Raw genomic sequence first — 27838 nt, forward strand, 5'->3', positions numbered from 1 at the left:
TTAGTTCTTGAGTGGCCCGTATACGAGGGTGTATCTGCTTGGTTTCCTTTTCACAGTGAGAATATACTTAAATAACATCTTTGCAAAGCAATGAACTAAGCGATGTGACCCAACTCTGTTCTAAACCTAATATTGTATTTTTAATTTTTAATTTTGGAGCCATTTAAAATCTAATTTGTATTCAACACAAGAGTACAATATACACGATCTGTGAGAGAGGATGCAGAATAGATTTGAAATGATTCAAAAAACACCTACTTGATATTTTTGAATGACTATGGAAGTTAATGCTAAGGCATACGTGAAGTATATAATATCATATGATATTCTTGAATGCCATATGTTACTGACATCGAAATATCCAGAATACAAATTAAATTCGATCATTTCCCTTCATTCAAAGTGGAATAACTCGGAAATAAAAAATTGTATACGATCTTCTATCAAGATTCTTGTATATGTGAGACTTCAATGTTATATATGGTGATTTCGATTGCAAAAAAATATTTTAACAAAACTGGAAACCGAAGAATTTGTATAATTTTTTAGAGAAAAACTATCTTCACTTTTCTATTTGGCTTTTAGTGTAGGAACATCTTCGTGAAAATTTAACTTGCGAATGTGAAAGTAGACAATTCGCCCTTTAAAATAGCACCAGAAAGATTAGTGTATGACTTCTTTTCATGAAGTTACTATAATGTAGAAATTTACGATGTTTCAAGTTATTGTTAGTGTAGGCTGATTCTACATGTTAAAATACGACGAAAATCAAGAATGACAAAAATGCATTTGAGGTTTCCTTCCAGAGTTATTAATTATTTAGAAAACACTTAAAACTCACGTGTCTGACTTGACATTTATACTAGTAGCTTTGCTGTGTCTGACCTAACTAGTGCACGTCGACAGTAGAATAACTCCCAAATCAGATACATTTCACGTCTATTTTAGACATCTTTGCAATAATTAATAACTCTAAAACGAAGTTCCAAACGTTGCAAATTTTGTCATTCGTTAGCCTTATTTTACTTTGACATATAGCCCTGTAAAATTTCTGACACCTGTTGTCGAAAACTTTGTATATAATACAATAACTTAAAGATTCCTTTACGTGTATTCAAAATATTAACCACTTATAAAAACTACTGTTTTGTATGTCTTCTTTATTTGTCTTAGTTACAACTTCTATATTCAACTCTTGTTCTATTTCCTTAACCTTAATACAAAAAGTAGTCAGATTAATTTTATAATCCTCCGTAAACAAATTTGTGAGTTAATATACATAAACATCTGTGGTCTTAAAAATAATGAATACAATTTTGGCATAGAAGTTTATTATTTCAATGCCACAGTAGTATCTTATTCCAGTACAAAAACTGATTTTCCAAGTAAATGTTGCCAATGTTACCACGAATTTCTACATTTTCTAGCTTTCATTTTCGTCTAGTGTTAAGTTAAATAAGATACGTTTTTAAATCTTCTAACAGAAGTATTCGCCTCATAACTAACATATAAATAGAGGGTACAGAGAAACCCAATTAGAGCGGCACGAAATCAATTTTAAGACAACCAGAGACGAAAACTAACGCGGTACGTACATACCTGTTCCCAAAACTCGATCGCAAAGTGAGCATTCGGTTGTTGCACTGTCTGCATTGGTTCGTTTATTTGAATTCCAAACTGTTTTTTCTTTCAGTCTTTCTGGAAGAAGATTCCGCGGATTACATTATATTCCATTATGAGTTCATTTTCCGTTTGAAATCTGTAAAAGTGGGTCTTGATCATTTTCTTTATTTTCAGAGGTGTGAATAATCTATTCTATTGTAATTAATTTAAAGTATTCGTCTACTTCATTTGACAATCTAGCTACACTAATTGTAAATCTGTTTAAAATAAAATCACAGAGTCTCGTAAATACCTTTCTTTCGTGTGAAATTTTGATTAAGGAAGACTTTTAATGGTTATGGGGATCTATTAAGAGTGGAGGGTAGAAAAAATGGGGCTATAACGCCAAATTGCCAAATTAGTTTGTTTCGCGTGCATTTGTGTCTACAAACGTTGCGTGAATGACTTTCAACACGCTACCGAATCATCAACCCAAAAGGACCAAGATAACGAGATAACATGTTACGAAATGGAGTCAATTAAGTAATCTACGAGTTACACACGTCTACCATGCAATATTGAATTTTGATGTCATAATATTGGAATTATTTCAAATGTTTTTGTAATGATATTAATAATTATTTATATACTTTGACCGAATCTAACTTGTTGCAAACAGTTATAAATAGGTATTTTGGAGGATATTTCCAAATAGTTTAAAAAGTCTAATGGAAATTTACAATTTTTATAGGAAAACTGATAAAAAAATTATTGTTTTGAAATAATGTTAATGTTTCTGAGTTTTATAAGTGATCTAATTTATGAACTTTTAAGAATCAGGTATTTAATACATTATCTGTAGGAAAAATATTAATACCGATACTGTTGACTGCAGCCTACAAATAGTGTTTTAATAGAATATCATTCTTCATTCCATTAAATTTAAGTATTTTGAAATTTGAAATTTCCAACTGTTCAAATTTTACAAGAAAATAAGACACAGGGAAACATCTTTACTTGTCTACTAATTTTAAGTAATATACATGTATTTCATGAACCATTCACATTATTATTACAAATAACCAAAGCCTCATTAAAAAAAGGAATGTTACACTTGGAGAACTCCCTATACAAAGGATTATTTTTCTTTTGCATCCTAATAAAACATTAAGAATTTTGCTGATAGAGTAGGTATTGTCATACATATTTTCGATCCATCAGCGCCCTCTTCCATTCTTATGAAACAAATACCACATTACTTTCGTATCTTATACTGGTAATCTACGATTACCTACACTCGGTAATAAAGAGAGTTCGTAAAGGTAACAAAGTTCTAAACCGAAATGATATCTTATTTGGGTGAAGTGTATGAAACGGAAAATTGAATAAAAAGTGACTGAAATCACAGACGAGTACATAAAGCAGACTGAACAGCTTGTGAAGTTTCATGTCTCAGTTCTGAAATATTGATTTCTTAAAAAACCACTGGTTTTCGAGCGTCCTCTGCGATTTTCGAACGGTAGATGTAAGAACTACATTGTGTCTTCATTTTTATGACTGATACTGGTAAATTTTGTAAACGACAAAATATTTGTTTATTAGATATACAGTAGAGCTTCCCATATCCATACACTCATTTTTCGAATACTCTAATACCCGACCGATCTGTTATCTGAACATACTATTATCCGAACAGCGTTTCGTGGCGATGTTGCAGACAAAAGAACTAGTTATCTAGGGTGGGCAGCTCTCATATTAGTCATCTAGGATTGAACTTTAAGTCGCGCTTATTTTATCTTTCCGGTTAACCGATGGAAATATGTCATTGTGGAATGGTAACACTGACTTTATCAATAAACGAATAAATATTTAACTTACCAGAATGGTTCAACGTAGGCCGTGGACAACAAAATGTTAACTATTGAAATAAAATATAAAGTAGTTAAACCTCTCGAAAGTGCTGAAATTGGGACAAAATTGGCAAAAATATGGTGTCTGTAAATTTATAATTACAGAAATTCAAAATCTAAAAGGTGATAGTATTTTGTACAATTGCTTCCCACATAGCACAGAGACATCTTAAAAACGTCTTGAAAACGTCCAGTAAAGTCCTAAAAATGTTCAAAAGACGTCTTTGAATCGCTCGATATTATAAATCAGTATGCCTTTATGACGTCTTAAGAAACATTCATAAGACGTTTTAAGGACGTCCAAATTACATATATAAGACGTTCAGATAAAAACTAGACATTTTTAAGACGTCCAAGAACATAAGTCTTTAAGACGTCCATGTACTCTGTCTTTAAGACGTTTTATAGACGTAAATTTTGCAAGTCTTTAAGATGTACGCTCTTGGATGTCTTTAAGACGTCTAAATTATGTCGTAAGACGTTCAGGCATACAATGAATATAAAATAGACATCTTCAAAACGTCGTGTGCTATCTGGGCCGTAGCCTTACCGTGGCCATACCATGCCGTGATCGTGCCATGACCATGCTGCAACCCTGATTTCACTGACAAGCAGACCTATCCAAACAGTATTCTTCAGTGTTTTCGAGTTAATAGAATCCGAAAAAGTAATCAGACTTATATCATATTTGGTACCATTTCATAAAAAAAAAAAAAAATCGATCGATGACATTTCTATGAAGATCTAATAAGATTTAAGAAACATAAAATTTAGAATTTTCATTACTAGAACATCATCAACCATGTTCGTTACTAGAACATCATCAACCATGTTCATTACTAGAACAGATGGTACAGATACCGATCGAGTACAGCCAATAAAATGCGGACTAGTATGAAAACTATCCATTCAAAAACAAGGAAACGATATTTTTATCACTGGTACTAAGCGTGATTTTATGGTACACACATGATTCAAACACGAGCGGAAAAAGTACGGGCAAGCGTGAACCGCTTCGTTCCAAAGCTAGAGAACAGTATTTTTTACACATCACGGTACGGCTATGTGTGAATCTTCCTTTATACATTTCTATAAGTTCAAATAATAAACGAAACTACATTTTACACAAGACGAAATTCTATATAAAAATACGAAACAATTATTCTGAAACTCATCGTTTCTGATATATTTAATTCAGTCTATGGTATATTAAATTTTGTGTATTACAATTGTTACGTCCGCGAAGCTCCTTTTCGTCCAGAGCAGATCGCGTAACAATATCTAAATATTAATCAGCTATGATGTTCGAATTGATGCGTTGTTAATTAGAAAAAAGAGTTATTTTGTATTGGATACTTTTATTGAAACAAGCAATGCGATGTGGACAGTATAACTGTTTCGTCCGAAGTGATGACCCTTGAAAAATGGTCATTCTAACCCTTAGCTTTAGGGCGTAAAAAGAAGAGAGAAGACGGCCTAGCTGACCTTCCTGAAAGCCCTTTTTGATGGAGATCTGGATACTGTCTGCTTCCACACAGGGGGCTACATATGGCTAACAACCGTGTAAGATTCCTGAGCGTAATAGCTCGGTATATTATATGCAAAATTTGTACTATAAGACATAACAATAATTGTAATTCTTACGATTGATAGTGCTACACTCTTATTTCGGGTATAGTCACTAATGTTGAACGTGACACACAAATAGTAATGGGGGCTTTAGAATTCCAAATTCTAAAATTGGGAGGGGTGGGGGACAGAAAAAACATTTCTTGTCCAGTTTATCCTGTATACTCGTCCGTCGATCTATTCTGAACTGCGTCGATACATTCACACAGCAAACTAATAAAATGGTTGCTAAGTGATAAATGTAGAAATCTGTACAATCCACTGTAGGGAAAATTTACAGATGAAAACAAGTTAATGCGTTTAGACCAAGCGAGCGACCTTTCCAATTCTGCCTCCACTTCAGCAAAATTCGGATAACACGAGCATTCTTTCATTCATAATAGGATTGAATTTTGCCGAAGTGAGAGAAAAACGATCATTTCGCTCTTGGTGCGAAACGCACCATTAGATGGTGAACAGAATTTAACTCGTGAAGGATCGATTCAGCAGGTATCTATGATTCCAATGTCGTGTACAAAACATCACTAAACTTTATTTTTTACATTTTTTTTTACAATCCTAAAAGTATGGGAAATAAGTAAATATATACAATATAATTTTTTTATACCGCAGTTCATTTTTCACAGAATGGACTTTGAGTTTTAGTTACATATGTAGACATCGATACACATATGTTCAGTTTTAGCTGTTTAAGAATTTAATAAAGTCCGTGTAATTGTTCCGGTTATTATGAATCCGTCGTGGTGTTATTATACATTTCTTGACACTAATTTCGTGTATTGTCCTTCAACATGCTCTAAGATTTCCATAAGGAAAATGGAAGGACTAGAGTTCAGGAATCGAAAGTATCAAGCTACATATTTTTTGTTGAATTTTGGCACTAGTCCCATCAATGTATTCTTCATGGATCTTCCACAGATGTAAGACTTCCACATGAAAATTATACCAAATGTATTTTCAATTACACGTGTCACAGAATCCAAAGAGGCACATAGCGCGATGGCAATGCTTCTACTATGCAGTAGATAGAGCAAGCGGTCAGACTATGAGTGTTCCTCTTGTCTTGTGTACTCCTAAGCATTTAAAACAGTACCTTCAGGACCTTTACGTTAGGTCCCAGTAAAAAATTTAATTTTATTGTTTCAAAAATGAAATGCGTTACGAAAATATATTATACTACAGCTAATACTATCCATTCGCGGGCATTCTGTATACATACAGTCATCTTAAAAAAGGCCTCACTCAGTCTGCAAATTTTAACATTAAAGACAACACAAATGTTTTCATTCAACTGTAAGAAATATCAACTCTTATCATCCAAATCTTACATTTAAGCTATTAACCCACAAAATTGCATCTTGAAATTGCAATTTCTTATTAGAATAGAATGAAATATAATAAAAAGTCTTACTAGAATTCTTATTAGAATACAATAAAAAAGTTTGTCTGTAAAATGCAAAGAGTATATGCTTAGTCGAGCTCCCCGTTTTAAACATCTTTTCAACTTTGCGTTATTCTCAACGAGGAAATACGAACAGATTCGAACCCTCGACACGTGAATACGCTAACAAATCACACATCATTCTGTTTAACGAAAAGCAACGGACCCCGAGTGCTCCGAAAGGCAATCAAAGACAAGGAAACGAATTCTTTCGAAGCGTGCGGTTTGTGGTTGTAGGTGGACTGTTCATAACACGTCGCCTCGGAACGAAATTTTAACGTTGGTAGAGGTGGGATAAATTTGGAACAACCATCTCGCACAAAACGCACGGTTGCGTTTCACGTATCCACGCCAGTTACGCGTCGGGGATAGCTTCTTGAACGTCGCCATTGCTATGGAGAACCCAACAATCCTCTACAACTGAAGGATAAAAAATAATAAAAGCGCTGTTCTCAGTCTCTTGAGTGTACCATTTGCCAAACCAATATGTCAGACGATTACGTACGGACGTTAACGCGAACGTAAAACCATGAACTGTCGATCGTTCAAGTAATTAAAACAAGTCTGAGCCGAGTACACGTGCTTGTTTCCTCGAGTGTTCGAGAATTGATAGAGTGTAACTACATGACGCGGAAAATATTGAAAAATCGGAATAAGAGGAGGAAGATTCGAAGAGCAACTATGGAGACGTGAAGAGAGAAAGTTTTAAGAGGAGACTGTGCATTAAAACGGAAAGTACGATGCCGCGTTCGCGACAAGAGACGTTCGATTTGGTAGTCGAAACACGGAAGCCCTCCAAATGCATCCGATTTCTGCGTTTCCTCTGGAAATTCTTTAGATGCGTTTTCTCCCACGTATCGTTAGTTTCGTTAGTTGTGGTGTACTGTGTGATTGGTGCTTATGCCTTTGAGGCACTCGAAGCAGGCCATGAAAAAGAGGTATTTTTTTATTATTAATATTCTTATTAAATAATATATATTGTAGTGTAATTAATGAATGGACAAGGGTGCGGCCATATAGACGGTAAAGGTACGTTTACATGAGGCCACATTTGGTCAGGCAACTAAGTTGATCAACTTGAAGTTGTACAAATTTGTCCATGTAAATCCAATTTCAACTAAGCTGAAAAGACAATTTTGATCAGCTTTAGGTTGATCAACTTAGTTGCCTGACAAACAGTTGCCTAATGTAAACGTAATTTAAGCGGCAGAGCGACAGAACAGTAAGCAATAAATATACTTTTTACTTCTATAACTATACTGTTTTTCTACTACTTCCCATATATTATGTGTGGCAGACTTAATTTTATAATCTTTATGGCTGTCACATAGTTTTAATGTATTTATAAATTACCAGCCTGACGCTCTGTCACTTTCTGTCTGTATGGCCGCACCCTAAAGACGACAGCTTGTGTATATTGTAAACAAAACATAATTCATTAGTAAAACCTGTTGCTATTGAGTTTATGTTTCATAATTCATTGTCCATAAATACTTGAATATTTGGTGGAAGATAAGTAGAACATTTATAGCTTTAATTGAATCTTGTAATGATGGCATATTTTTTATCCGCAAAAGTACTGTGAGAACGATTACAATAATTATTAAGAAGATACATTGAACATTTTTCTAAACAATATTGTGATACGTCCAATACTTTATTTGATGATGATTAGGCTATGTATCTTTATGCATTTATGACATTATTCATTCATAGGAATAAATGTGATTAACATCTGAAAGAAATAACATGAATTATACATTAACAATCCTACTAAAAAAGTGACGAAAAGTAGTACCACTTTGTTCGTCTCGTCGAGTAACAACGCCATTAACTGTTAGAAAGAATGTAGCAATTATTTTATTTAACGTTGTTTCTTGAGTGCTGTTTCAAACGTTTTATAGATAAGTTCACAGGTACTTTTGCAAGCTTTTACGCTTTTCTCGCATTTTACGACGAACTTCGCCATAAGATTTCTCAATTGTATTGCAATCGAATGATTGTGGTGGTCAGAGTATAATTCTTAATTTATTGTTAATAGTCCATTTGCTGGTCAAATTTTTGATACACAACTCGTACTAGCAGCATCCTTAGGTATCTAGGCATAACATGTATTAATGAAAATCCATTTAGAAAGGCTTTCAGCAAAATAAAGATGTGGGTCTTTTATCTTACTTATACCATTAGTGCATTCAAGATGCACTACACTGAATAAAAGAAATCGTAAATAATGGAAGACCTGTTAATCAAGACTCTATTTTGTCTATAAAAATACGAATTTGCACAAATATTCGCAGTTTACCGATCGCTGTTGTAGGATAGTCATTAAGGGATCATTTGTCGCACTTATTAAGTGTATCTACGTTGGGCAATTACAAGGCAGTATATCATATTGCAAAACATTCTACTAAAGAATTGCATTATATTTATTACCAATTTCCTTCATTGTCATTTATCTTAATTATAACAGGTAAAAAAAAGTATCAAAGATATCAGAGGAAACATAACAGAACACCTTTGGAAGATTACCAAAGATGTCGAAGTCTTGATCCGTGAAAATTGGACGGATAAAGCGATCTCCGAATTAAAGGTATATTTATAAACGAATATACATTTATAAATGTTCATAGTAAACACTGGAGACTCCGTAATTATTACTCTACAGAATTTCGAAAATAATCTCATATGGATGATGGAAAAGGAAGGCTGGGATGGCAGAGAAGGCGAAGACGATATCCAGTGGACATTTGCTGGAGCTCTGTTTTATTCAATTGTGGTCATCACGACGATTGGTGAGCTCAAATTATAGAAGTCACCAAACTGTTTTCTGATAAAACTAAGAATTTCCTACATATCATACGAGATACTGGACTCTTTATTAATACAATTTTCGGCTACTAGCCCAGAACATTTTGATTGTCTTTGGTATTTTCGTCGAAGTATCAGGCTATAAGTTTCCAAATATGGACAAATTGATAAAACTCAAAATTAGTCGACTAATATAACCAACATACTTAGGAATGCTTAATTAAATTAGTTTGACAACAAATATTTGCGTATATTTCCTACAATCAAACATAATCATTAAGCTTTCTCACTAGCCTCAGTTTTCGTTTGATTTTTCTTTAAAGATCGACTAAATATTTCAATGTCATCGTAGTCGTAGGGTGATCCATAAGAGTTGCCCTGTGGTCTTGAGAAGAAATTAATATTTTCTCCTGGATAATTTCCAGAAGGGTACCTGTTACCAGGATAAAAGCTCCCTGGAGGTCTCCGATTGCCATAATAATTTGGCGATTGGCCAAAGTTTACTGGCCCATACTTGTTGGGATAACCCTAAAATGAATATGGAAAATTTTGATTGTAACTAGTTATGTCCACAAAAGGGGAAATGCGTGTACATAAAACCATGAATACATGTCATGATTGTAACAGGCGAATTGACTTTTTGATTCACTTGATAATACAAATAATTGATCATGCAGAGATTATCATGATAATTACAATATAGCCCTGATTGTAAAGCTCACCGAAACAGTTCCTAATAAACAAACCAATGAGTATACAAATATATGGACATCGTTAATACAAACAGTACTATCTATACACATTGATACAATTGGAATACAGAACTGGTTTTCAGAGTTAACTTCGTTTTGTCAAAAAAATTTAATTTCAGTTTCTAATGATTTTCTCGTTTCCATTTTGAATTACTTTACAACCTACCGGGTACGACGGTCCGCCGCCATATTGGCCAGAAACCAAGGCTGGATACTTCCTACTATTGAAGCAACAGTAGACCTTGTCCTTCGAACAACTCCCCTGAAAAATTGTGGAAGAAATCATTTTTTTATACTGATAATGAGAGTGAGTTTATTTCTATTCTGATACTCACGAATTTTAATCCCGTGGATGGGCAATTGAAGCTGTATCTACACCTGCAAGTATCGTATTCTCGGTATCGAGGGTCGTCCCTGACCCAGGATGGCACGAAACCGGAATCTAAATAGCCGTTGTCGATATTCTCAGCATAAGGAGGCCTAAAAAGATCGACATATAATCAATTATGAATCATCAATAACACTGTTTTTTCTGTGGTTGACTTTTATGTCGATTAGGCTTTGGGAGAAATTCGCTCATAGTATATTGACTAACATTCCAATGAAACTTTCTTTCGAAGAAACAATTATTAAATAACATTTATCCATTGATTTATTAAAATCAACACATATGAATTGCGCTCTTAAAAGGGGAGATCAAATATTTGCACCGTCGCAAATCATTTCTATGTTGCTCTTTATTGTAAATAAAAGATTTCAATTTTTCTTTACTGTATAGCAATAATGATCAAACCAGATCAGTCCAGATTATTAAAATTAATTTTTAATATACCTATTTTATATGGAAGATAGCCTTTCGCCTTTGTTTCTACAACAAATGTACCTCTACAAATTTTGATCCAATATAACAATGACATTTACCACAATATTTTAACTACAGTACAGGGTATTTAGCTAAAGGTGAAACAAAATTTAAAGCATAATTCTGGACGTCAAGCTAGAACAAAACTCAAGAATGGTTTCGGGTTGAGTAATTAACTGTAAAAATAGACCTAAAATTCTACTGATACTGATACGTCTGACCTCATAAGTAAACCAGCAGTAGAATAAATTTCTACTTTGAAATAATTAATAACTCGGACACGAAGCCCCAAAAATAATATCGTCATTTTTTATTTTTATTCTATTTTGGCATGTAGAATTACCCTTTAAAGTTTCTAATACTTGTTAAACAACTTGTACTATTGTACAAGGGCGTCCAACACAATAAGATTTGGTCACCATTACTGTATACAAAGTAGACAAGTCTTAGGAAAGTGTCATGCAATACCGACCAGCTTACAGTATCAACCAAAATTAATTATCGGTTTTTTTTTCAACAGAGAACAGCGCTATTGTTTAGGAAAACAAATAAATATAGCTGATATATTTTTAAAATAGTTCTGAGCCGTATTAGTTACTCGACTGTTCTCGATTTTGTGAGATATGAACATCTTCATTGATAGTCAGTGTGTAATCTCAAGTAAATAAACGAATTAGTTTTTTAATGTATACTATGTTTAATCTTTCAAGTATAATGAAGAGCTCTTGCTTTGGAATCTTCTTTATAGATTAATACACCATAATCTAAAAAGTTTTCACATGTTTATTGTCTAGTATCGACCAACCGACTATTAACCAATATACATCAAATTCTTTCTTATCTGTAAATTCAATCTATCGGTAACCGAAACTAAATCAGATGATGCTTTAAGTTCCTAGAAATGAAGTTTTAGAAGCAAAGACAAAAAAGGAAAAAACAAACGCAACAAACTAACGTTATAACTTCAACAATTTTATAAATAAACTTGAAGGAAAAAAGGAATTGATTTAAAAAGAAGGTAAATGTAAATAAAAGAAGAGCTAGAAGTGAGTTAAGGAAAAGTGAAAAAAAGGAAAAGCAAGAGGAGAGAAGAGAAAAGCTGAGAAACAATAATTAGGAAAATCTGAAAAAATAAAAGAAGGAAGTTAGGGGAAGATACAAATAAAAAAGCTGCGGTAATGTAATAAACAGGAGATCACATTTTAATGAAAAAGTCACTCAGTGTATTGTTTGTAAGGAATTATTTGATGAAAATTGGATGCAGTGTATGGAATGTGACGGTTAGGTACAAGTTAAATGCATCGACCAAAAGAATATTAATTATTTTACTCGTGGTGTATGTAAAAATACAGTTCGAATGCAACTATAACATTTGAAAGTCCTTTTATTAATATTATTAATCATTTAAATGTAAAAATTTGCTAATTAAATTGTTGGTCGATACTGGATAACAATTTCTCGTTTCCTACGAATTGCAACTTCCTTACTTTTCCGACTTATTAATTCTAATGAATAAATTTTTATAACATTTTTTATCTCCTTCCATTAAGTTTTATTTATACCAAGTTTTATATATATATAAAATTATATTCAAATATATATATAATATATGTAATAATATATATTAATAATATATATTACATATATTATTATATAACACTCCTTTTCTGTTTCGTTTTCCTTCTGTTTCCCTTAGCGCATTTCTTTAAAGTAGAGATGTAATAAAATTACACAGAATGGATGTTCACTAATTCTGTGAATTTATAAATTCTAAATTTTCTAAACGGATTATATCAGCTTTTCACAGAGCAGTTTTCCACAGACTGCTTTCATATGAATAATCTCTAATGATACGTATTATATAAAACCAATAAAATCGGGAAGCAAACGTCGAAACAAAGTTACTGGGTTGGAAGCTAACGAAAAAGATGTGAATACCTTTTCACAATGCCTGTTGGCCCACCCGGTCCGACAAGAACTGGTGGCGTTCCTTTGTTGCCAGGATATGATGCAGGTACAATGGGTCTACTGTTAGGACCGTAAGGTCCGGCGTTTTGTGGTCTAAATCCTGTCAAAGGTCTGTTGTTGTCGAAATCATCTAGATTCTCGTTTACCAAATACCTATAAGTCGAGAACGCAAATATGTAGACCACTTTTTATTGTATGAAGCGCACAAAGAAGAGTTTTAAGAATTCTTGACGGCGCTTCGAGTTTTGGCTTTACGTAATAAGTTACATGAGTATAGTATAAAAGTATAGTATAAAATTAACTATCCAGTTAATGAGTATAGTATGAAATTAACTAACTAGTTAATGTATTGGTTTTTTTTTGATAGACAGGCAGAGATTTAATTATTTTTCCTCTATGCCCTATTCAAGCAAATTAGTATATGTTTTGTTACTTTTGTATGATAGGTAAGCAAAGATTTAATTATTTTTCCCTTGTGCCCTGTTTGAGTAAATCAATGTATGCTTTGTCAATTTTGTGTAATAGGCAGGAAAGATTTAATTATTTTTTCCTTGTTGTGACCTATTCGAGTTAATTTAAACCGAAGTTTAATTTTAATTTCAATGCTTTCACGATACCAATTTCATTTACGTACAATTTACTGAATTTTAGGTCTTAAATACTACATATTATTCTCTTTTTGAAAAATATGAAATAAAATAATGTATTTATAATTAACAATCACCTATATACATATAATGTATACAGGATACGATAGGATGGTAATCGTAGTACGTAAAAAAGTAAGAAAAAGTTTAGTAGAATCTTTTTTTTAGTAGAATCTTTATTTTCAATAAAATCGATTTTGAAAATCTGTCCGACATACCTGTAATTAAGAATGAGTACGGCTTATGTGTGTCATTCCCTTACTTGAAGTGATTCAAGTAATAAAAATGATTATTTATAGATCATTGATTTTTATAAATTTTTAAATATGTTTGCCTCAGTTGCTGTATACATAACTCTGCTCAACGAATGGAAGATTACTGACCAGATTGTAATGTACTCTCGCTTTTTAACTTTTTAAATACTTCTATAATTTTTTTCTTTAACTATGTAATATTTTCAACGCCCTTCTTATGTACCTTCTTATTAACGATAAGAATAATTCTATAATCATCTGTTCCTCATCTGTCTACTAATTTTCCAACCACCCTTTTATAAATATGTATAAACATCATTATCATTAGTATATAAATGAATCTATACGTTGTACGTGGAATAGCCTGATACGTAACAGCTATTTGGACAGCGTACAGAAATTAAAGATGTGGGTATCAGTATATATTCACGTAAAAAGTAATAATTAATTAATAAGGAGGTATTTCGACTTATTGGCATTGATTTTTTGATGATTTTTATAATAAGCAATTATTATACTTATACCAGACTATACCGAATTACAAACCCAAAATTTAAAAATATTTCTTAAATGTTTAATCATTTTTCCAGATAACACAGTGTATATTCATGGAATTATCTTTATTATTATTCAAGTTATTGCACATTTTTCGGCGTGTATCGTTTTGAATAATTGCTATGATATTTTAATAATAGTTTGCTTCGACATTCTTTAAATTTTACACACATGTAGAATACATACCCGATTAATTATCTTCTGAAATAGAATTATGTCCATATCTGCAATAATCTTTTTGTCTCCAAAGAAATGACCAGAAAAAAATGTTAACTGGAATTTTGCCAGAATATATTTTTTTACTTTATTCTAGTTCGGACGGTAATTGCACTCATATTAATTAACAACACTATGTATCATCTTTGATTTTTCTACTGTAGGTATATGCAACATGCAATAACTTAGGTAATAATATAGATAATCACACGAAACTTACATTGTAATAATTTGTAAAATCGACTAAAATGGATGCTTCCAAGTAGGCATACCCAGTTAAATAAAGCATGTATGATAGATTTCGTAAATGTAACTGATAACGTGATAACAGTACATTTAATAATTGATAGTGAACGTGTTAATTGTAATAGGTTGCTTGTTATAATAGAATAGATAGTTATCAACATTAATGATATTCATTAATAATACTATTAATTCGTAGTTATTGATAGTGGCTAATAAATATTAATAAACCCTTATAGTTATTAATAATTAATTATTTATGGTTACCAATATTTAAGAAGAAGAAATACCATAGAGAATTATGTACAGGGTGAGTCATGCAACCGTATCACCTGAATTTTCTTGTAAATCATTTGTTGTATTAAAAAATAATTCTAACGAAAGTTGTCTGGTATCGAGAGCAGCATACCAAAGAGGAGTATACTCTCGATACCAATCAACTTTTATTTGAAACATTTTTTCATACAAGAAATAGTTTACAAAAAGAAAAAAAATTCAGGTGATACAGTTACGTGATAGATATAATAATATATAGAAATAATTTTAATAATTATTGGCTAATGGGTTAATGTAGTCGGTGGTAAGGCTTTAAAAAGGTAGGGTGTGATTTCGTACTGGGTGATCGCAATTTCGGTCAGTGGTAATCAGGCCGTCTAAGGCATCTTCTTTCGTTACGCCCTTTGCGCAGACTGGAAAGAGTTACAGCAGCCATTTTTTGCGTACCTTCTTCGAGTCTTTCCACCGACTGCACACATTGATTACAGCCATTGATAATTAAGAAAGTTATTTATACTTATCAATATATCTATTAAAATTATTTGTTAATCATCAGAAACTATTTATAGTTATTAGTACATACAGATAGTCACTGATAAATATTCAAAATTAGGTTCCAATATTTACTCGTAACTATTAACTCTCATTAACAGCATTTCTTCAAATCTCATAACCAGTATTCACAACCGATAACTACAAGTATTCAATAATTAAAACTGGTAGCCATTGACAAACGTTAATAAATAGCGACAGACAGTTGAAAAGTGAGGAAAAAGAAATAACCAGAAAATCGAAAAGCTATTCAAGACCAAAAAAGCACTCTAAATGATGCGCACCTTTTATCTGCCTCGCTTTTCTGTTCGACATCCTTCCAAACCCATCCATCATTTTCGGAGTGTACTGCGACAACGATGAACGTGATGCAACAGATAGGAATCAAGGACTTCATGTCGCTGGATCGCACGAAATTTCGGTCATCGACGAGAACAGTGGTAGTTGGGATTCCAATAAAGACTACCGACGATGGTGCTATTGGTCAGCTTCACAGCGCCGAATATCACTGGTATACGACTAAACGATAGTGAAAGTGAATCGCTTCTTTATATATGCACCGTTGGAAGGTGAACGCACCGTGTGGCTCACTTCGAGGTCCCTTCGATAGCAATCTCGGATCAACAGTTTTCCTCTGGGTTGATTCACCCTTCAAAGAGAGCCAACCCTATCCACGGTAATTTCGGTCACTGAAATTGGGAAACCTGCAGAAATAGGATGAGCGCCAGAAACGGTGCAGTAGAACTCCGTTTATTCAGACATATTAGGGACAAAGGACAATTCATGTAATTGGATCGCTCAGATAAAGCCCATCAAATTGCGCCACTATTATAAATTTGTTAATGTACTTATATCTTAGAATTATTTAGAGTGAATAAGCTTACCTTTCTAGTGCTCTCGTTTGAGTATTTTAGTTAAGTACCTATCGATCAAAAGTTTGAAATCATTTGCTAACTCTCATTCGAATTAGGTACATATAGTATATAGCAAATATACATTTAGCCCGAAGCTATTATTTTTACGGTAATTACAATTTTCTTTATATTAAGAGAATGTAATAAATTAATCAAAGTAACTACTGGTACTTAAATTGTGAATTGAACAAAGTAATTTTCACTTTCGTAATTTAGAAACCAATTCCAAACTTTTGAGCCATTGTACACAGATCACTATTAAAACAGAGGACAGTTTTTTCTTTTAAAGATAACCTTTTAAAAAATAAAATCAAAAGGAAGTATCTGTTTTTTATTGTGTTTCAGTACCTACACCTTTCTTCTTCATTTGGTATTGTGTTAGTACTATAACATAGGGTAGGAAGATTTCTACGGTTTTATTATGAAAAATGTAATATCAATAATAGGATACAGAAAATTCACAATTTTTCTTCTTTCTCATTTCTGTAAGTTACCCATGAACATTTCTTATGTCAAGTATAAAAACTTGAATTAGCATAAATGACCAGCTAAGGGTTACTTTTACTGGTTCAATTAATATAAATGTTTACTTAACTCTTGTAGAACCTAATTCTGTCGAGCTATCAGTATCAGTTATTAACAGAAATTTTAAGAAGTTGTTTGCGTATACAATTCCATCAAGTTGAACTTCAATCGCGTATTTTTTCCACCCAGAAGTTATATATACTATTTATTCTTCCGTTTTCGTGAGTTTAAAGTACAATATACACACACATTGCGTTTACACAACACTGACTGTAACTGGAATAATCAGGATAGCATTTGCGAATGATTTAAATAATAGGTAAGATTTCGATAGAGGTGCAGTAAATCATACATTCAGGAAAATCGTTTCACTAAGTCTACTGTACAACTTATCAGTCCGAATATTTTGAAAGGTCTTGGCACACAACTTATATACGGGGAAAGTGGTTCTCCTAGAAATGATTTCTTTCACGCTGATCTTAAAATAAGTTTCACACAATATCATTAATAAATCAACATAATTATATTAACAGTTGGTCCAAGCCAAGTTGGCACGACCACATCTCGAGGTGAATGACCGACACTTAAAAGGTGAAGAGCATGTTCCAATAGAAGCCAGACGAGGCCCAACATAATGAATTCAGTAGCCTTGGACTCTTCCTCCCATTGATACTTCCCCTTCGAACATTTCAGACAGCGTTCAACATTAAATTTCAACAAGATTAGATCTTCCTTGTAACCTCAGGACGAACAACCTTGGTTCACCCAAAATCTCGAGGTCTCCATTTAAAAGAAGATATTCTGCGATGCAGTGGAATAACATTGACACGAATTACTTTCTGTATTGTCGTGGAACACGCAACGATAAATGGCAAATATCTACAGATAGGCACCCAGTGCGTGGACGTAATGAGGTAGTCAGCGAAAAGTGGGAGGATTACGTGGACCCATTCTTTCTCGTACTTGTCCTTCGATCTGGGAAAATCCGTGGTCTCGGAGAGGGGAGCGACCGATTGCAGGTGGTCCTCTCTCTGGCCTCTTTCTTTGAATAAAATCAAGTGAAATGACATAAGACGAGACGTGTAATGTTTGCATTGTTCGTAGGTAAACGAGAATGACTAACGAAGATGACAATTTTTTACGTAAAAACGCCAGATGCGACCTCGATCGTGGGTTACAATAATCGGAACGTTCTTGTATTGTTTGCGCAATACAGGAGACGGTAATGACTCCGAACCTTCCTTCCGCTTGTAATCGTTCCTATTCGCAAGTTGGAAAGCATGTCTGACGAATTAACAGGCTGAAAATCGTAGAAGTGGATTTCCTGGCGCGAATCGAATCTCTGGAACTGCTTCGAGATTTTATCGATTTAAACCAGGGACGAGAAACTTGTTGTAATGTCGATTTCAGCTCTCAAAGCAGCATCGAAGAAGTAGCACTGTCTGTAACTGTTATGAGGGCACAAGCGAAGATATCATTTTGTATAGTTTTTTTACAGTTTCAATATCGATTTAATTCTGATTTTATATTGGTTATAGGTGTATCTGTTAAACATTCTTTGAATAATTTCAAACATTTTTAGCTTAATATCCATAACTTGGTGCTATTAATTTAAAACTTATTATTTTAACACTTAACCGTCCAGCAGCACATTACTGTGTTTCACAAATATGATATATTTTGTAAGTTTCATGGATTCTTCACATTTTAACAAAATTTTGTTAAAAAATAATGTCTTGTACGAGAAATACTTTAATATTTCTAGAAAAAATACAACTTCTACAATATACATAATTTTGCCGACCGTACACTTACATTTTGCTCTGAAAGAATCGGACGGTTAAGTGTTAATACTACTAAAAAACTTCATGAATGCTATATTAATTGTATAAATTATTATTATTAGACCTGAGAATTTTGAACTTTTAAATTGTTAATGTTTCAAGTAAAACTCTTTGTAGAAATGATTTTTCTAATGTAATGTTTTAAGGAATTAGGTATGTGTATTAAAAGGATACTATAACATAAAAAGAAACTTTCATCGTGTTTTGAAAAATAACATTCCTGCGAAACTATTTCACTGTTTTGACTGTTTAAAAAGGGTATTTATACAGAAGTATCTGATTATACTTATGATTTTTATCCCAAATTATAATCGCACAAACCCGCTATCTCTTTCATCCTCTCCGATTGGACATCTCTAATTAAAAAATCTGGAGATATTCTAATATTTAAATGCCTACTTAATATTTCAGATGTACTACTATTTAAATACTCAAATTTTTAAATACCCTAATATTCAAATAACCTTAATTTCCTAATATGCAAATACACAATTTTATATCACTTCAATATTTCAGTGCTCAACAATTAAAATGTTAAAATTTTCTAATATTTATAATTTCGAATTTCTTCAATTTTCATATTTTGAAAATCTTTTTATCTGTTTTAATTTCTCTATTACAATTCCTGAGACGAGTCATGGAATTCTTTATCAAGAGTTTCACGTATGAATTGGGAAAGCGTAATCAAAATCACGCATCTCTGTATTATTAAACATCTGTAAATAACAATATGATAATCTCTCCTACTCCTTATTTGTACTGGATCAATTCATACCAAAAAATATTCGAAAATTCGTTTTTTAATTATAAAAACGACCAAAATACCTATAGAAAAAACAATTCTACATAAACTACTTGAATACTTTCAACATAAGTTACATATTAGATATTTTTTCTTTTCCAATTCCATCAAAGTAAGATTAATCAAATAAATTTAATTACTTTAATTATTTAAACAGGAACTGAAAATAGAATATTAAACGAGTCATTTTTGTTTATGACAGTGCCGTGGTACTTGCAATATACAAAGAGAGCAATTCTTTCATCCTAATCTTTGTCCAGACTTAAAGTTTCATGAGCTCAAAATTCGAAACTTTTTTTACAACTAGATGATGTCTCTTAGTTTTATTAAATGAAGTGTCATAATTTCGGACATCTAGAGGTTTCAATCCCTTTAAAGTGAATAGGAGAACAATTTTGAAATTGATATGAGACCTCTATGGATACAATAGACATTCAAAATTTGAGGAAACTGTACTACGTTAATAGAAAACGATATAAATTCGAACTTTTTATAATTATAAATTATAACGATTACATTATTATGTTGGACCTTTATAACTATTATTATGTTGGATCTCTGTAACTATCAGAAGTTCCAAAGAATGTCTAATAGGTGATGAAATTTTCAAGGGATAATTTTATCTACATGTCGAAAATCAAGGATGAGGAAATTTCGTTGTAGGCTTCGTATCTCAATTATTAATTATTACAGACATAAGTAAAATTGTCACCGTGTATGCGTACATTAGCCAAGGCAGACACAACGATCTCAGTAGTGTAAGTCCCCAACTCAGGCACAATTGTACGAGCATGTATGCACATTTTTAATAGTTAATAACTCACAAACGAAGCTTCAAATGCAAATTTGACATTCTTGATTATTTTGATCTGTAGGAACGCCTCTTCAAATTTTTAGCGTCAGAGTGTTGGATTGCATCTAGGGGAAAATATAGAAAGTGAATTTAGACGTGAAAATAAAATAAAATGAAAATAAAAAATAACAAAATTGCGATTGTGTTTCCTTTGTTAATTACAAACATTTAAAAATAGCAATGGTTGTTATAATCACTACCACGAAAAGCCACTTCTTTTACATAGATGCGGTGAAATATTGCTCACTTAACTCGAACATTCATGATAGTCATTGTTCTACCACGAACTTTATGCTGCGAATACTGTTTCTCAGGTGGTTTGTCGAATGTTTCAGGTGAATCTCACGAATTTTTAAATACAGGGAATTTAACAATGTTTCAAAACTTTAAGGATTTATAGTACTCAGCGAGAGAAGTGAAAAATGTCGTATCGACATAGATCCTAAAGTCAGTCCTCTCGACGAAAAATTGACTTTTAATATCTACGTATGTATATTCGATACCGTGAATGAGTTTCTCCACAACGCATCGACTGTAAATAGAGGAATTAATTTAGAAGTACCTTCCAGGTTGTCAAAACAAGATTATTAAACTATCATCAACAAAGATTAATTCATAGCTTCAAAAGTAATACAAATTTTCAGTTTTCATTTAGTATTGAGAGTTTCATTTAGTATTAATAGCACGTCTAGTAGATGCGAGCTTTTCATTGCAACAGAAGGAAGTCGAACATTTACTGTAACAAAGAAGGCTTGTCTTAAATTTTCATTTATTTATAAACTAATCCTTCTTGATGGTAATTTAATAATCTTGTATTGATAACCTTGAACGTACCTCTCAATCAATTTATTTACATTCAATGCATCATGGAAAAATTCACTCACGTTATTAAATAGTCTTAGATATTAAGCCTTTCGTTACTACGGGCGACTATAGTCGCTCCCCATAAAATGTCACTGACATTTACTCCTCTAGCCGAGCACTATAAGTTCTTAAAGTCTTGAAACATTTTTTTTTAGCACCCTATATACATACCCCCCCCCCCCCCCCCCCCAAACCTTAAAAAAGTAAATAAAAGCACGCCAAGTATGGGCGTTCCCTTGAAAAATCTACCCTACAAAAACCAATCTCCCACAAAGCATCAATTATTTGAAAAAACCAATTTAAGATGTTAGGGCAAACAAATCCATTGAAAACATTGGAAAACGTCAAGCGCAATAATTTAATTTTCTACCAAAACATTGCCAATATTGTAGTCCCAACAAACACCACTTTTAATCTCATTTCTGCTGCTATAGTGTATCTCTCACTAAAAATATTTTTGACGCTATTTGCGCATGCTACACGCAAAATCATGTCTCATCCTATGAAGCACTCCTTCAATTTTATCACAAGAAATTAACTTACAAAAGTCATTGCCTATGCTACAGTTAATAGCTTATTTGACTAAAAACTACTTGGTGGACCCTTTTGTAAAGAAGTTCAGTTATAATAATGACGACACAATTCTCTTGTAGCAGTAAGGATAGTCAGGGGCAAGGAGTTTTTTCTCCACCACGGGTCACTCTCATATGGTCTACAGACACTGAACGAATTCGCGGGCCGCCAGATCGTCATTCCTGCCCAAGTAAACTATCGCATTGGCATTTGCATCCTTGATGTGCAGATAGACCATCTATAACCGATTAATATAAACTTAAATATATTGGCCATAAAACCAGGTAACATATGTTTGTTTATACCTATAATAGTTTGGTTTGTATAAAATATAAAAAGAGTCTACTTCTTCTGTAGTAACTCTGTGTTTGTAACAACTGAATTTCTTTACAAAAGGGCCCGCCAAGTATTTTTTAATCAAGTAAGCTACTGAAAGCAATGACTTTTGTAAGTTGATTTCGTGTCATAAAAATGAAGGTGTACTTCATAGGATGAAACACGATTTCCGTCTAGCGTGTGCAAGTAGTGTTAAAAATATTTTTAGTGGGAGACACAATGAGGTGACAGAAATAAGATTACAAGTGATATTTGTTGAGATTCCAATATTGGCAATGTTTGGGTAGAAGATTAAATTCCTGCACTTGACGTTTTCCAATGATTTCAATGGATTTGTTTGCCCTAATATCTTAAATTGGTTTTTTCAAATGATTGATGCTTTGTGGGAGGTTGGATTCTATAGGGTAGATTTTTCAAGAGACTGCATATACTTGGCGTACTTTTGTTTACCACTTTAAAGTTTATGGAAGGATTTCACGCCTTTTTATGACATTGAATAAATGTTTGATTATTGTTAATCAAGCTGATTTGAGCCTAAAGGAGAAATGCTACACACTTTTTTAAATTAAAGCTACTTATTTAATAATATAAGGAATTGTTTAATTTGATTAATGAAGTTCCACAAGATATTCTTGAATGAGAAATAGATCCAATGTTGCTAGTCATTAAAAGAACAGAAATTGAAGAGTTGCAAAGTACGTAGTTGTCAATAAATTATTAATTGTATAAATGGCTGCAAAATAAGTATATTTTTCTTTTTCCTTATGTGTAAGTGGATTAAGTATTGATTTGTGTTAAAGTAATACACATGCTAAAACACTGAAAGTATACGACTGATTTACAATGGAAAAGTAATTATTATCGCTATGAAAGTAACACATAATTTGTTTAATATTATTATCCTCTTTAAGCCTGTACGCAAGTATTGTGTACCGGACCCGCACAAAATAATTAATATCATCACTATCGAAAATTATTGACGACATTATTGGCTGTTTACAGTTGATATTAAAGAAGGATGGATTAAATATTGATGAAATTTTAATTTTGTAAGATCGAGGCATCGAGTACTAGTAATCTGCCGCGCCAGGTATCCCTCGCATAATGTATGGTTGCACTTGCGCCTTTGCGTGACGGACATCCGGGCATGCGTACTTCTCCAGTCTTGGGAGAAAAAAGTCTTAAAAATAAGATGTTGAAAGTGACACTTTTCTGGATCTCATCGCGAGATCTCTGCAACAGATGCACTAATTTTGATGAAATTAGGTTTAATCGAAAGGTCGTACGAACATTATATTAGGATAATACCATTGAATTTTAGAACTGAGCTACGGTCCAAATGATACTCACGATTTAAAGTATCCATGCGTAGAACTCCAATAAATTTAATCGATTGTGCCAGCTAAACTTTGCATATACTACCTTGCAGGTGCCGATGCTTTTGGTTTGACTAACGTAAGAACTAATCGTCTGTGTTAGTTATTAAAGGCCGTATTCCCTTGTTTTATTCAAAATTTTGGTATTTATAACAATTTAGATGTATTTAATTATCAGGATTATAATTACTTTCATATTCAACAGATCTTATTTTTAGCTAGTGTTGTAATTCTATTAGCCACTACAGTACATTAAAATATGTATACGGCTTTTTATTTGATTGCAACATCGGTACTGACGTTCGAAAAAATAAAACTACAGCACAAACTAAAAATATTGTTTGTTGAATACAAAAATAATTATATTGTCATCAAAATTTAAAGTAAAAAAACACAGATGATTACTTCTCACGTGATGGCACTTGTAAAGTGGATCATTATAGTATAATGAAATATGGCTATTTGGCGTCGTAACACTACTGTACCACTTGATTAATGTGAGCTTAAATGTAATTTCTTTATTTTCTATTTTGGTCGTATTTGTATAAAATCACTTCCTATAAATTTGTGTCCATTTGTAACTGAACACCTTATACAATAAATATTACGCAATAGCTACAATAAAGCCATGTATACAGGAATGTTTAGAATATAGAACCATCACTTCTCCGATATCATTAAATTTTTATGATTTATAATTATTTATGATTATTCAACAACAAAATTGACAACTTTTACAATATTTAGCAATTGCATATTCTTTTGACTACTAAACGACATAAGTTGCTCAAGATAAGTAATTTTATAGAGTTACATCTTTTTTGTGTCCTCATTCATTAATATCTTTTTTTCAAATGCGTCGAATGACAATAAGACCAGGTTCTTATTGTTTTACTTTGCGTAGAATTTATATATATAATATATTCTCATCATCATCTTTATGGCGAGAAGATATATGTGTATTTGATATTATAAAAAGAGAAAAATATGTATTATTTACATTTAAATATTATATAACTGTAATAAAAGAAAGCACATTTCTTAGAAGACATTTTATTTGAATATCAGGACTATTTGATAATAGAACGTTTAGATATTAGCATTTAACATATGGATTCTTCTTGCTCTTTACATTGAGTATCATTATATTGCGTATATCCGTTCCGTGTTTTTATTTGTAACCATTCACGAATACATGTTCGATTAATAGCAAGTAATTGTGGAAGAACCTATGTAAATCTACGTCGTCCGTTTAAATGTCAAGATTTCTGGCTACGAAATAGCAGTTCGAAAATGGAAGTCTCTACTATATTTCTAAAACCATTTCAAACCCTAACTTAACCTTTCTGGTACGGATTAATAATGTACAGCATGTTCCAAAACTAGTGACATAAGTAGAAAGGAGGTGATTTCAGGTAAAAGGGTAAGTCAAAAATAAAAATAAAATTGTTTCAAATCATTCTTCGTTTTTGAGAAAATTGAGTTTAAATTACGATCGAGTACAAGTATACAGTAGTACAGGTTTAGAAGCTCAAAATCGCTCGCAAACGGCCTAACCCGAGCGATTCCCCCACTCCTTGAAGAACGGTCTTAGAATGGTTTCGACGGCTCCCTACTCTACTGCTGCTAAAGTCGGCTTTGAAAAAGCTCGCGAACGATTCTGTGATTCCTCAGAGACACTTGAGCATCGCTGGTGTACGGGATAAGAGAAATACTCACGATCTGGCTATTAACTGTCTTTATGGTGAACTGGAAGCATTTCCCTTTTCCCGCTCACCCCTCAAAACCCTAAAACTGTATTTCGATACACTCAACGTATGTTCAAATTCAAAGCGAATTTTCTCGAAAATAAAGTATGATTTGAAAATATTTTATCGTATGTTTTCGACTTACTTTTCATTATGGAATTATCCCTTCTCCACTTGTATCACCAGTTCTGGAACGCTGTGTATATTGGCGGATATATCCGTCGACAGTACTGAATAGGTGAAACGTTATTTATTTTCAAACATAAAAAGAAAGATACATATAAAATATATTATATATTAACACAATGTATGTTAATTTTAATTTTTTCTTGTGGATATAAAATAGTTACGCTTTTCTTTCACGTGGCATTACCGTTGCACAACTTGGAAACGCAGTGGAAATTGTATCAGAGGCTGATTCTAGGACGAAATCTTTGATCGAAGGAAGGAAATGGTCGAACACTCGGCGCGTCTTCGTTCTCGGTATAATTCTATTCCCAGGAAAAAGGTACGATCAAATAGTATCTTCGAAAGAAAATTCAATGATCAAGGTCATTTCCAGTGGTGCCGGTGCACCGGCTAGTAAGGAAATTCACTTTTCCCTCGAGCAAAGAAGTTACGAGGGGACTGTAATTCGCTTTCTCTGATTTTTATGTTCCTCGAGTCGTTGGCTAGCAACCTCGTCGATTAACCTTTTCACAATTTTGTGGAGAAAAAGCTGTCTATGCTCTTATGGGGTCCGCACACGATCAATAATACTGTCAATTTAGTTTGACAATAATTTTGTTAATCTTATTAAGTTTTTGTGAAACGGAACATGATTAGTACTTTGCAATATATTATACATATTAATTATAAATTCTGCTAGTTGCCTTTAAGATACCACGCTGTGCATACCATTCTGTATTGTATTTGAAATATGTATTTCAGTTATTGTATATTTTGTTGATTTTGTTTCAAACAATATGAAAGCTAAGAAAGAGTGTGCTTAGCTATAGCAATTTTTTTTATTCAAAATGTTATATAAAACGCAAGCGATGAATAGAACAATGTAATAAAAATCGGGAGCAATCTAACATATAAATTTATTCAATAATAAATCTGATATTGATAAATCTATTCTAATTACTTTAGAGTGAATATTGCAACAGTTTATAAGAATGGTAAAACCTTTTTTTAAAAGAAACAGTACGAATATGCATCCCTCTCTGCCCATTGAGAAAAAATTAGTGGTCACTCCGCGGTACTTTGCCACTAGCAGAAATTTCGAGGATCTCAAATTTTAGTCACCAATATCCCCACCACTACCAATACTGACGCGTAGTTGTCAAAATATCAAAATTTCAGTAACAGCCAACCTTCATACCTTTAACCTTTCAGGATCAATAATATTTATATTATCAATATCAAAAGTAGTATGAATGTGTACGGGGTATGGAAATTTAATTTAAACGCGTTTTCTTTTGCTCCTTGCTGACTAATTGTTAATAAGCAGTGTCCAATTTATTTTGAAACAGGCAGAACAAACGTTGAAAGTTTGATACAAGAACATTGGTATTTATTTTCTGGGGCTACAAAACCATTCGAATGACGAGACAATGTCTAGGTCCCGAGGAAATCTAGGATTCTGTTGCATAGGATCGTCAGGCATTCGCCTCAACGTCTTTTACTAGTCATCATCCGGGTTGCTGGAGGCATTCCCTTTTTCCTGTTTGGAAGGGGAGTGGGAGAATGTAGTACGGTAAATCGGTGGAGCGAAAGAACCGGAAGAAACCCTACCGATCTACCCCGTACTACCTTCTCCTATTTCTCCCAAACGAGAAAAAGGGGATTCCTCCAGCAACCCTGATGATGACTAGAAAAAGACGTTGAGGCGAATATCTGATGATCCTATGCAACAGAACCCTAGATTTTCTAGGGACCTAGTCACTTCAACCTGTCAACAATGCTATGAATTACTCAACCTTTTGGAAATTCCCACCTATGTGTTACGTTTGGCTCTTGTCGGAGGCAACGAGTGAAAGTTATGCAGAAAATGTGGAAAATGATTGTTGGAGTCAACTAAGTAATTGTCTTCTACAAAGAGCAATTGCTTGAAACGTATGTCATAAATCCCACTACAGGATATTCCCATCAAACAAAGTCAGTAATGATTAATTAGTAGTGAGAGAATAAAAAATCTGCCAATCGATTTGAACTGTCTCGTACCATTATTTGTCAGTCGCTTGCGTATCTATACAATCAGTCATTCGCCCATTATCTGAATGACAATCAGGTGCGTGCTTATC

At 32.8% G+C, this 27838-nt stretch overlaps 2 protein-coding genes across 2 annotated transcripts in view; one reads left to right on the plus strand and one right to left on the minus strand.

The window, feature by feature from the left end:
- Window positions 1–7322: 7322 nt before the first annotated feature.
- Window positions 7323–27838, plus strand: part of Galene (potassium two pore domain channel subfamily K member galene) — a 28291-nt gene continuing 7775 nt past the window's right edge. Inside the window, exons 1-3 of the mRNA XM_076375111.1 lie at window positions 7323–7520; window positions 9053–9172; window positions 9248–9374. Coding sequence (XP_076231226.1) covers window positions 7323–7520; window positions 9053–9172; window positions 9248–9374 — 445 coding nt within the window. The remainder of the gene's footprint in view (window positions 7521–9052; window positions 9173–9247; window positions 9375–27838) is intronic.
- LOC143188674 (uncharacterized) lies at window positions 9667–16112 on the minus strand. The gene is made up of 5 exons (XM_076393069.1): window positions 16000–16112; window positions 12943–13125; window positions 10478–10622; window positions 10309–10404; window positions 9667–9918 (listed from the first exon to the last, which is right to left on the minus strand). The coding sequence occupies exons 1-5, from the start codon at window positions 16110–16112 to the stop codon at window positions 9667–9669; spliced, it is 789 nt and encodes a 262-aa protein (XP_076249184.1).

This window comes from Calliopsis andreniformis, chromosome 3 (genome assembly GCF_051401765.1).
Source record: "Calliopsis andreniformis isolate RMS-2024a chromosome 3, iyCalAndr_principal, whole genome shotgun sequence".
Taxonomy (NCBI): domain Eukaryota; kingdom Metazoa; phylum Arthropoda; class Insecta; order Hymenoptera; family Andrenidae; genus Calliopsis; species Calliopsis andreniformis.

Bases quoted from the DNA above. Each gene is read 5' to 3' on its own strand.
- LOC143188674 (XM_076393069.1), bottom strand. From the start codon at position 16,112: ATGAAGTCCTTGATTCCTATCTGTTGCATCACGTTCATCGTTGTCGCA. The intron at 13,126-15,999 runs GTGCGCATCATT...CTCGACTTATAG, and splicing joins AAAAGCGAGGCAGATAAAAG to GTATTTGGTAAACGAGAATC. The intron at 10,405-10,477 runs GTGAGTATCAGA...ACAATTTTTCAG, and splicing joins CATCCACGGGATTAAAATTC to GGGAGTTGTTCGAAGGACAA.